The sequence below is a fragment of the Thermobia domestica genome, chromosome 5 (genome assembly GCF_964235325.1).
Source record: "Thermobia domestica chromosome 5, izTheDome1.hap1.1, whole genome shotgun sequence".
NCBI lineage: Eukaryota > Metazoa > Arthropoda > Insecta > Zygentoma > Lepismatidae > Thermobia > Thermobia domestica.
In genome coordinates, this window is record NC_137458.1 from 198583788 (window position 1) to 198596943 (window position 13156).

Below are 13156 nucleotides of genomic sequence, written 5' to 3' on the forward strand. Positions count from 1 at the left end.
TTGCATGCAGTATGTAATAAGTAAATAAATTACACGCACAATTAATTATGTCAGTGATATACGGTGATCATTGGGCAAAGCACTCCAAACAATGAAGATTCATCTTAGACTGGAGAAATGGTTATCCTTCGTTTTTCATTATCATTTGGCTATGAAACTAACACCTGAGTAATATACAAAGCCCTATATACAATTATGTGATGTTAGAATATATAACTCTTAAGGTATGATGCTTTACTTCTTTAAAAAATTTCAGTACTTCCAGTGTACCCATAAAAATGTAATAAAGAACTTATGGTAATGTTTTTTTTTTTTTTAAATAATCAATTAGAACTGGACAATTTACACAAAATCGATCAGTGAAAACAGCACGTTTCTAGCACTTGTAGGCTCTAGATCTCATTGTCGAAAGGATTGGAGACAAACAAACTTTTCTGTGGGGACAAACATATAAACCTAGTATTTTAATATATACATAATAATTGGAATAGTTTTTTTGAGTACTTTTTTTTAAAAATATTCGCAGTACTAAAATTTTTGAACTTACATTTCTCACACGTTTGAAAAAAAAGATTCCATTACTAGTAAAATTACCCTAATAAATATTTTTATTTTTTCAATTTTTCCGGAAAAAACAATCGAAAAAGGCGGTCTTTTACCAACAGGTTCAAAATTTCCGGAAATCTTTCAACACTAGTTCAGACACACTTGTACTTTGCCCAGCATTAGTCTGATGTTAGTTCCGACGCAGTTTGCTGCCTGTCCTGCTTTACCAGTCTACCCAGCCTACGAAGTCTGACATCTGTAATGAGGTGGGGGCGCCCAACCCCGCGACGATTCGACGTCGCTTCCCCTTGCTTCCGCCACTTGTAAAAGACATCACCACAGCATTCCCCGAACACCCGACAAGTTCTGTAGTTTCCGAAATTCTCGTACCGAGTGTTTCTGAGTGAACACTTTCTTCAAAGTAATATTAAAAATTATAGAAAAATTTTCGAAACACTCGAGTCGAGTCGAGAGTTTTACGAGCTGTCTCGACTGGACTCATGTCTCGACTCGTCTCGGACTTTACAAAGTGTGTGTCGACTCGACTCATGTCTCGGATTTTATAAAGTGTGTGGACTCGAATTCGAGACATATCTCGACTAGTGCGCATCCCTATGCATGGCGCGATTTCTCAATATAATCACATTCTAATAAGTGGTAACAGCAGGCAGGACATGGACTCCACACTTTAATAAAAATGTAATTAGTTAATTATATCAAATGATCATGAACTATGATCTAAATACGAGGGACATTTTTCTCTGCTTTGGAGCAAAAAACCCGTTAAGAAAAAGTAGCTCAGAAATCCTCTGCAATCGATTATATTTGTTTCTTTAGTTCGTGTTTGAAAACGAGACATGTATCTACTTGTTTGAAATGTCTGGACTACCCAACACTAGAAGGCAATTAGAACTTTTCTTTTGAACATCCAATTTTCCATTTTAGGTGAAGTTGTGTCGCTAATAAATACAAATATTAGTGAATGTACTAAGATTTCAGTGTTGTACTTCTAATAATATATTTGGTACATAACAACAAACGTCACAAGATGAATGCAAGTTAAGTATTACTGCCACTGATATACCTTTTTAGGGTTCGATCCCGTTTATTCATATAGATAAAATTACATAGTTTATTTCAAGCGTTTTTGATGTTTTTTTTTTAAGCGAACATTAGTAGAATAAAAATAATAGAAATTAATGTTTGCAACCTCTGCGATGCTCGAGGTCTCTTACTCATGTCTCATGCATTACGAGACAGCTCAAAACCATACATCCAAACTTATGTAGTGTGCATCGTTCAGTGACGACAGATTTAAAATATTAATTTGGGTTTGGTTTCGAATTTTTCAGTTCCTCATGATATGATTTTATATCAAGATCCAACATAAATGAAGAAAAAATGCTTTTATAACAACAGAATTCTGAATCATACAGTTTTCCATAAAATAGGGGCGATGTCAATAAAACAAAGCATAGAGAAACATCAATAAGTTCTCTAAGTAATAAAATACATCTGTGTTTTTCTCACACATTTTACTCCTGACGAAGAAATGAAACTATTTCACTTTTACATGTATAGAATAAACTAATGTTTTATATGAGAAATGTTTATTCACTTCCAGTTTTTTACAGAGAAAGCGTATGATTTATAACAATTGTTTGTTTTGCGTAATAACAGAATCATTTCCATACTCGCAATCATGTTTACACAGTTAGTTAATTACGTATAATTACAATGGACAGAACTTAAAAAAAGAATTAAGTACACTGAAAATCCATCACTTGGCATTAAATTATTTCAACAGATGGGTTTCACTGTATATCGATAAACAGTATAAGGCATGGTGATAACTTTTGTATCTAGTGACATTTTTCGAACTTATTCCTTAGGCACAATTATAACAGACAGACTGCACGAATTCAGCGCATACAACTCATTGTTTTTATATTTAAAAAGTATTACAGAATTATTATAGTTTTACTGCTGTCTGTAATTCTCTTATGTACAGAATACTAGCAAATTATACCCAATTATATCAAAATTCATTTTCTAAAACGACAATCGAGACTAAGATTAACATCTTGTGTTATTACAAGAATTTTCTCGATAATCTTAACTCTTAATTGTGATTTTTTTTTTAAATATAGTCAAACTTTTATTAACATATATTTTAAATAAATCTCAAACTTCAAACTGACAAGTGTTCCATTGCTCCACCTACACGAACGTAGAAAACTTGTTTTAGTTATGTCAAATTCCAGAATGTAACAACTTAGAAAGTTTTAATTCTTTCCATAACAGTTTTATATTTCATACTAATGATTAATGTAGAACAATAACAATCGAAAAGGTTCATGACTGAATGGTCTGCGATAAATTTTATTTTAACAGGAATTTGACAAAGAAAATTTTATAACTTATTTCTTAAATTAACGATATTCTGGCTATTAACACTGTAATAAATTTTTATAAATATACTTCAATACCTACTCCAGCAATCGTTTTAACAGCTATGTCATTTACTTTCAGTCAATCTTTACTCTGTTCATAAAGTTTAACTCCAATCCTTGACACAAGTAATGAAATGATCGTTATGTAAACAATAATGCATACATTATTTCCAAGTGTTTAACAGCATTGCAACCGAATCATTTCCTTACATCAAACATAATTTCGTGTCGAAGTACGTTCCTAATATGAAGATATTGTTGCAGTCAAATACACACAGATGTATTATACAGCACATAAATTGAGGAAAATGGAATGATTAATTACTAAAAATCTGACAGAAATAATATTCCCTCTTCTTTACATCTTCATTAGTATGATCAATAAAAATGATGCAAAAAAAATCTTCGAAAATATTTCATATTTCGTGCATACAATAATCTGTGAACATTGTATAAAAGGCAAATTATACACACTAAGTTAAGGCATTAACTATTATGGTTATTCACTTCTATTTCAATCTCTTGATGCATTCCTCCAATCTATTGGCGTTGGCTCCGGCAAAATCTTCGAGCTGAAAACAAAAATCATAATAAGTCCATCGCAAAAACTATTTTTGATATTCTTTATCTACAGAGACGTATAAAACGGATTTTGTCATTTTCTCTCTCTCTCTCTCTCTCTCTCTCTCTCTCTCTCTCTCTCTCTCTCTACCTACCTATCTATCTATCTATCTACATATTATATATACACACAGTGTGTTAATGAACTATACCGACAAACTGTAAGAGGTAATTCCTCATATCAAAATAAGAAAAAAAAATGAAATGAAATCTTTAAGTTTAACGTCCCACGATTATGCCGGTTAGGCTAAAGGAGACGGTGATAATGAGAAATGAGTTAATGGTGGAATGAAGAAATTGGGAGGAAACGGGAGAACCCCGAGAAAACCCACGAGCACGGTGTTTGTCCACCACAAAGTCCACACGGCGCGAGCTGGGATCGAACCAGGGACCCCAAGCACCGGAGGTGAACGCTCTACCACTGAGCCACCGCGCCCCTCCTCATATCAAAATAAGAGAAAATGTTCATATGAACCTATGGCGAAAAGTGCATAGTTACAGAGCTACGGCTGTCCAAAATCGCGAAAAAGCTAAATTTCAACAGGCACTATTTCGAATTCCAGAAACTGCGGATGGTGGTCGTTATCAGTAGGGATGGGCACGAGTCGAGCCAAAGGTAATTTTCTCGAGTCGAGTCACTGTTTTGAGGTCGAGTTTCGAGTCGAGTCGAGTTTGATAAAAGGCTCGCTCGTTCAGCTCGTTTTGAAATCATGGCTTGATTGAGTGATTAGGCTGGAAAGCGAAAGCTATGAGAAATGTAAGCACTAATGTGGAATACTTTTATTGTTGCTCACGAGAGGGGACATTGCTCGCATCTCGTCTCGTCTCGATAACGAGACAATAGATTTTTATAACGAGACAGCTTCAAATATGGTGACCATCAATGTAAGTATATACTGTAGTTCTTACCATCAAGGCTCAGACTTGCACGGTCGAAGTTTTGAGCCCAAGCAGAAGCCCACCCCGGGAAGTGATGTTAACCGGCTCGACTCGGTTCAACTGAGTGAACAGCTCGAGCCGGCTCGGTTGGGATAAGACATCGGCTCAGCTCAATTTAGTGGCTTGAGCTGTTTCGGTTGCGATGAGCCATCGACTTGACTCAAGTAAGCAAATAGCTCGAGGCGGCTCGGTTGAGATGAGCCACCGACTCAGTTTGACTCTGCTCAGGTGACCCTTCGGCTCGAGAGGACTCGGTTGAAACAAGTCCATCGGCTCAACTGAGCCGATGGTTCCAGTGGGGTCGGTTAGGGTAAGCCATCAACTCGATTCGGTTCCGCTCAGGTGAGCCACCGGCTCTAGCCGACTCGATTGGGATGAGCCATTGGCTCGAGTTGACTTGGTTGGGATGAGCTGTTGTCTCGGCTCACTTCTCGGTAAGGATGCGCACGAGATGAGTAGAGATTTGACTGTTTTGACTCGTCTCGAGAAAACGCTGTTCGAGGTTATATACGTACACATATAACCTTTAAATACCGTATATATAAGCGGTGTTTTAAGCATTTACATATTACGTAGCAAATTGCAATACAAGTTTCAGTTGTTATCGCAATTTGTAAATTTTGTAGATCATTTTATGCACTATAATGAGTAATTATATATTCATAGAGGAAGTCCAATAAATACGAAAGTACTTGACAATTCCATTCATTATGACGAAAATTGTGAATTACTTTCGTATTTATTGGATTTCTTCTATGAATTTATTATTATTATTATTATTTTCTCGACTATAAAGATACAAAGAAGAATAATTCCGTCACTAATAACATAGGAGCGAAAATGACTTCTAATTGAAAATACGTAATAGATCAATGTATTTAATTTCGGGGAGAGTCTATAGGGTACTTTAGAGTTTACGGCTTTTCTCTGCAATCCGCGCTCATTGTTGGAAAAGCATTATATTTTATTATTTGTCAAGTTTAGCGGCGAATGTCCAGTGGTATGTCCTCAAACGCAGGTAATAGTGTTTCCAGATACTGAAGGAAAGTCTGTCCATTCAGATTGTTGTCTAGGACGACTGGGGCAAAGAGTGTCACTCACAACGGCACATTACACATTAACCGAGAATCTGTGCTGGAAATTTATGAAGATGGTGGCATGCGGATTAACATTACACTAAAAATGTTAATTGTGGCTATTATTTATGCCATCTCGCGTAAAAGTAGCCTCGTCGGTGAAAATGATGTACAGGATTAAGTTTTCATGTTGCGTTACCCATGTACACTTCTCCAAAATATAATTGCATGCCCGATTTTTTCCCAAGTTCCTTAAAATTGTAGGTTTGGCAACATTACAGTCGACATAATGGCAAGGGAAGTCAAAGGAAAAAATAACGAGACTTCCCAACACAGCTCTCACTCAGTTTGCTGTTTGAAATACTTAGTTCTCTTTTTATAACTTAATATAATGATACATTTAGAACATCATAGTACTTGGGAAATACAGAAAACTTGGTTGTAAGTAAAGCGCACACGCTTTTCGACCACAATATTTGTTAAAAAAGGGATGGGGAGTTGTTAAGAAATTCGTTCTCTATCCATAAAATAGGAACGGAACTTCATAGTTATTTCGATAGCCATGCGTGCTAAGTTCTTGCTTTCTGTGCGGATCTAGTTCTTTTGAACCTCGTTCGAATCCACTCGATGCGCTTACTCTTTTAATTTTTTTCCGTACACTTTTATAGTATATGTATTACACGGAGGTGATGAACATAGGAGGAACAAGAGGGGGACCAGGGGGAGCCGGTCACCCCCAGAAGCAAAGCTGGCCCCCAGAATTTTTTTACTGGACAAAAATAATGTTATTAATTTACCTCAATTTACGCAGAACAATTTTAGTTACACTTGCACTCGACATATTTAATAGTGGCTATACTTGTCTGCCCATCGATTTTTTTTAATATGGTCTAGTGCTCGGATGTAATAAAATCCCTAGACCAATGTGATAGTAAGCAGTATAGCGATCTCTCAACTTGCGCTATATGAGTTTCTTTTATTTGATAGCTTACCGAGTAAACGATAAATAACTTCCAATAGCGGATGTCGTGCACCCCAGAAACACTTTTTATATTTTACTTTTGAAAAGTGAGTTGTGCTATGCTAAAGGAAGAAAATAAGTTCGTGATAACCTACTGTAAAAGTTACATGAGTATCGGAGCAATAACAAGAGCCAGAGCAATTTTAGCCGAGCAAGTAATGTCGTCTCTTGGTACGGGGAGGAGCATGTAACAAGGGACCTAAATTATTGTACCTAGGAATAACCATAGATCTGATAACTGATTATTGTCAACTAATTTGTTAAACTAAACAATTATAAGTACCGTATTTATCCGTGTATGCCGCGCACCTTTTCTGTACAAAAACGAAGTCAAAAAAACAGGGTGCGCGGTAGGGATGCGCACGAAACAAGATTTGTGGCCGTCTCGTCTCGAAAATGTGTTGTAAAAGTGATGTCTCGACTCGAAAACTGTATATTTCTCTATTGGAAGAGCCGTGTCTCGACTCAAATTTTGTCAGGAAAATCCTGTCTCGACCCGTCTCGTGCGCATCCCTAGTGCGCGGCATACACGAGGAAATGTAGAATTGACTGAGGCACCAAGCATTTAAAATCACGGGGAATTTTTATTAACCTAATACTGGAATATTGTGAGTAATTTTACAAGAGTAGAAAAGATTTAATATAAAATGACAAGTTACAGCTCATCTTTCCTCTTTGCATCAACCAGCCTTTCAAGAACCACTTGCGGCGACTATACACTGAATGGATGGCGACTGCAGTACACGAAACTACGCCAACTGGCCGAATTAAGAAACTTGCACTTCGCCTTTTGTGCGAATGGATTATTGAAGCATGGAATTCAATTCCAGAGGATCTTGTCGTCCGCAGCTTTAAAAAATGCTGCATTTCCAATGCCAGCGATGGGAGCGAAGACTTTATTCAGTCCGATGGTGATACGTGCTCCAGCTCCTCGGAAGACGACGGCGACGAAGAAAGCTAGGCACGGGAGTGATTTCTGTTAATAATCACAGTATTGTCGGATTGTCTCTGTGTATAACGATGTTAACGATTAAAAGTAGGATGAAAAATACATTGTACCGTTTTTTTTTTTTTTGAGAAAATTGATGTGCGCTGCTTACACGTTTTTTTTTTTTTTTTCAATTTTAACGTTCCAGAAATTGGGGGTGCGCGGCATACACGCGTAAATACGGTACAATATAGAAACCATAATTTGCTTCAAGGAATATAATGTAATATAAAAGAAATATTATTACAGTTTTATCACATTATTTGCTGAAATTGAATGCAATGAATATGAAACTTGGCATGTTGGTTTTAAAAAGTACAAATTCGTAAGTTTATTAGGTCGACATCAAATAATATCATTATATACAAAGTATCATTCCCTTGGTACATGAAAATTCGTGTCCCTTGGTACTTGGATCTCCCTATTTAAAAATAAATTTAACGAAAGGTGTGCATAACAAACCAAAGTAATCAGAATATAGAAGCAATATATAGGTATCTTAAATATGTTTGAGCATTTACTACAAAACGTGGAATATATTGCTTATAAAATCTGATTTAATGATTTAAAATAATAGTCCTTTTATACTATATAACTCGCTTTCTTTCTCTGTTAAAATACTGCGATCAACATTATTATCCATCAATTCTGATCTTTGTTTCATTAAATGTTTGATATTTCAAATTTTACAATCACTTCTGCTTGTTCATCAGGGTCACTTATATAGGCAGTGTTCGTAGGTAAATTTAGATACAAGGATTTTTTTCTTTATAACGTTGTAACTGGCTAACCAATATAAATAATTATTTTTTTAAAATAAACCAATACTTACAGTAGCAATAATTTATATTATATATATATATATATATATATATATATATATATATATATATATATATATATATATATATATATATATATATATATATATATATATATATAATGTGTGTGTGTGTGTGTGTGTGTGTGAGAGAGAGAGAGAGAGAGAGAGAGAGAGAGAGAGAGAGAGAGAGAGAGAGAGAGAGAGAGTGTGTGTTCAAAGTAGCACTCCTTGTTCGCTGGTGTATTTCTGTGCATTTGCTTGTATAAATAAGTGAAGGATAAAGCTAATAAAATAGCACAGGCCGACGTTTTTAAACTTTTGAAAAGTAACAGAAACAAAACTCACTGATTCTGACTAATTTTAGGTCCCTGAATATAATATGATATCCATTTTACTACATTAGCTCGCATTTTTGTGTAACGCATAATTGCCAGATTTACGATAATAGGGAAAATTAGCTATCATGAAGTGTACCGGCCAATGAGCTGTTTGCGTGCCGAAAGGGAATCAACTTCATTTCGACAGTTGGTCAAGAACGACATTCAGTTTTAAAAATTCTTAAAATGAATTTATTGAATCAAACCAGCTAAAAAACTATACAGGGTGAGTCAAAAGTCCTTGGACACCTGCATAAGTTTGAAAATCGACGGGAAAAGTAAAAAGTGATGATGGGAACAGAGGTTTGATGAGGGGCCGCAACTTTTGGAGTGTATGTCATTCATGGCCGCCATCTTGAAATCTGCCACTTTGGATTCAAGTCATTTTTTTAAACTGGGAAGGGGGTGTATGACATCAATTAACACCAGCTTGAGCTCAGGAATTTAGTGGTGTAATTTGTTTTTATTTCTATCTTGTACAGTTTTGTCCAACCTCTCCAATGCACAACTGTAGTCGCCGCAACCACTTTGACTGCACACGGAGGAGAATGTCTCCTGAAATTTGGCCACAGGCTTGTTGGATGCGTTCCTCCAGGTGTCTCAAATCACGGATTGTCTCAGCATACACTATCTGCTTAAGACGTCCCCATAGATAAAAATCAAGGGGCGTTAAGTCAGGGGATCTGGGCGGTCACTCCACAGGACCATGGCGACCAATTCACTTCCCTGGCAGTTGTTCATCCAACCACTCACGGACACCATGTCCATAGTGTGGAGGGGCTCCATCGTGCTGAAAATAAGATGGGAAAATGCCGTCAACGTTCCGTGTGGCAGGGAACACAAGGTCCTGCAGCAGCATCAGATACTGTGTTGCAGTTAAGGTGTTGTAAATGAAAAATGGCCCAATGATGCGGGTGTCCCATATGCCACACCACACCATCACCTTTGCTGGACTATGTTCTCGACTCGGGTCAACCCAGTTCGATTTGCGTCACACCAGTATCGACAATTATGTCGATTAACCTCCCCTTTCAAAGTGAAATACGCCTCGTCGCTGAATAGTATGCCCTTGGCAAACGCAGGCTCCAGTTCGTGTTGTTCAGTAGCTGACATGCAGAACTCCAACCGGCGATCAGGGTCATCCTCGTTCAGTTTATGATGAATGTGCAACTTGTAAGGATGCCACTGATTGGGGTGCAATATCCGGACAACGGAGGATTGGCTTATTGCACATGCTAGGGACACACGACGGGCACTTCGTTTAGGACTTTTCACAAACGACGCAACAACCGCCGTTGCAGTTTCCTCATTGGTGGCAGTCTTTGGTCGCCCACTATGTGCCCTATCTTGAACAGAGCCAGTCTCCCGGAATTTGGTGATTACGTGAGCCACCGTGCTGTGCGAAACGGTTCTCTGAGTGCCGTCTGTTGTAGTCAGCTGCTATTGTTCGGTAGCTGCGTTCCCCTGATATAACGATGATTTCGATCTTCTATTCACGTGTCGGACCCATTTTAGATCACTTGGAACAAAGAGAGAATTGAATCAGTATCAACGTAATTTCCCACCTTTGAACATTAATAACTTCTAAACTGTACAAGATAGAAAAAAAGAAAAACAAATTACACCACTAAATTCCTGAGCTCAAGCTAGTGTTATTTGATGTGTCATACGCCCCCTTCCCATTTAAAAAATGACTTTAATCCAAAATGGCGGATATCAAGATGGCGGCCATGAATGACATACACTCCAAAAGTTGCGGCCCCTCATCAAACCTCTGTTCCCATCATTACTTTTTACTTTTCCCGTCGATTTTCAAACTTATGCAGGTGTCCAAGGACGGTTGACTCACCCTGTATATTCTGTTTGTGTATTAGCACTAAAAAGAACTATATATTCTGTTAGTGTAGACCTATTAGCATTTTACACACACAGAGTAATTTATAAAGTCTAATGTTTAGAGCTGCAAATAACATCATCTGCTTTACTTTTTTCTTTTATGAAATGTTGGGTACTCTCTCTTCACCGACCAACAATAGTCCCCCATCACTGCAGGGTCCCAACGTCCTTGATATCGAGTTTCCATCGTTCTTATATACTGGTGAAACCGTTTTTCCATTTCGTCGCTTACATCTGCAAGATTTTCTGGAAAGAAGTTGAGGTGGGAGTGCAGAGAGTGGATTTTTAAAGACATGCGACATCTCAGAGCTTTATATGCGACCAGAAGTTGTTGCACCAGAGCCTCGTAATCTTGAGCTATACTTTTGCCTAAAAAACCTTTTACAACTTGAACAAAAGCACGTCAGGCATTTAACTCTTTGTCGTTTACACTCTGTTCAAACAATTCGTCATGGATAAGTTTGCGAATATCAGGTCCTGTGAAAACTCCTTCTTTTAATTTACCATCACTTAGTTTTAGAAAACACTGTCTAAGGTACTTAAATCCTTCACCTTCTTTGTCCATAGCTTTCACGAAATTCTTCATGATGGCCAACCTAATATGAAGATCTGGAAACGGCACCCTGTCTGGATCGATCTTAAATGTCGCTCTCGGGGGCCACTTTTTTTGTGAAAAATGTTTTCCTGTGGCTCTTGAGTCCCAAAGACACAAAAAAACAACAGTACTTTGTATATCCACCTCGCAGACCAAGTAATATTGCAATAACTTCCAAATCCCCGCAAATTTGCCAACCATATTCTTTGTAGTTATTACGATTTAAAATAAGTGCGAGATTCTCGTAAGTCTCTTTCATCGAAACAGAGTGAGCCACAGGAATAGACGGCAGATTATTTCCATTATGAAGTAAAACTGCTTTCACACTGTACTTGACGAGTCTATGAAAAAAAAAGGCAATCGGATGGATCATGTTGAATTTATAATTCATTCATCAGACCATTGATGTCCGTGCATACGCAAAGGGAACCTTCCATTCTGTAGTATTCTGAAAAGGGCTCGATCCTTTTCCTGTGGCGAGTGTAAGTAGTTCTAGCAGCCAGGAAATTCCACTCTGAGTCTAGCACCCAAAAGTTGAGCTTTCTCTTTTGAAAGTTATAACTCTCTCACTAAATCATTCAACTCACGTTGTAGGATTAAGTGAGGCGCATATTTTACGTGGGAGGAACTGTCTCTCAGATCTTCATCTGCAGATATTGAGTTGATGTCCTCATCGCTTCCTGTAGGCGCTGTAATATAGATAGTTTCCCATTCTTTCGGAGGAGTAGGTACAGGCAAATTTTCTCCATGGGGCACTGGTCTGATCGCGGATTGCAAGTTTGAATATTCGATGGCACGTTGTTTCTTCTTGTTAATTCCTGCTGTATTCGTCATACCGAAAAAGCAATCATCATAATGATTCCGGGGCTCTCTTCATATCGGAACAGCAAAAGGCATCCTTCGTTTGGTTCCTTTAAGCCAGGCAGTCAGAGTCGCATAACACATCAAACAACACACATGACGGGCCCAGCTTTTATCTTGATCATCGATCTTGCAGCCAAAATAAAAATAATATGCTTTCCTAACGTCATCATTTATCGATCTACAGACGTGAACAAATTATTAGCAATTTTTTAAAAATCATATAAATTTGTGGATTTATTATATTCCCTAAATTTTGTTGAAGAGAGCTAGTCATTTATGAGACACCACATGACAATGTTATCACTGAGGGACATTTATAAGTTGTATACAAATTCTTACATGCCAGATAAGTAATAATTGATCAAGTAATCTGATGCAACATGAGGACACGTGGTTTCGAGACGAGGAATGTTTGAATGGAGGAAAAGCCCAGGGGGCAAGTAAACTCGTCTTCGGAGATAAAATCGCTGATAATGTTCAGTTAAAATCCTTTCTTGATAGGAAAAAGACTTGCTGGAACGTAACTACTGGTTCATGGAATATTTTGTATACATGTATGGTGGTTCAAGTGCGATTTTGTGTTTCCTTGAAGAGGACTCTTGGAATTGTTGTGAAGTGTGGTTTCGGAGCAATGGGTAAGAAAAAAGATATGTTGCCAAAGAAACGAGCGACAATTCTTACTCTGTTGAACTTGAAAAGCATGTCCAAGTTAGAGATTAGCAGAACCGTAGAGGTAGTGCATCGTATGTTACAAGATTTGCACAAGACTTAAGCCGTGGGAATGAACTGTCACCAAAACGTAAAGGTGCCTGGAGCCGAAAATCACTGCTATCAGCCTATGCAGACGGACTGCTGGTAAGGGAATCAAGAAAAATCATTGAGAAACTTCTACACAACTACAAGGAATGCTCGCAAATGCTGGTGTTCATGTTTAATCGAGAATTGTTCGTCGCCGAT

At 37.6% G+C, this 13156-nt stretch overlaps 1 protein-coding gene across 2 annotated transcripts in view; it reads right to left on the reverse strand.

The window, feature by feature from the left end:
• Positions 1-2139: 2139 nt before the first annotated feature.
• LOC145686337 (thioredoxin-2-like) overlaps positions 2140-13156 on the reverse strand; it is a 188315-nt gene continuing 177298 nt past the window's right edge. For both annotated transcript variants that reach the window (XM_081759563.1, XM_081759562.1), the window contains exon 4: positions 2140-3571. In XM_081759563.1, the coding sequence (XP_081615689.1) occupies positions 3509-3571 (63 nt within the window). In that variant the 3' untranslated portion in view covers positions 2140-3508. The remainder of the gene's footprint in view (positions 3572-13156) is intronic.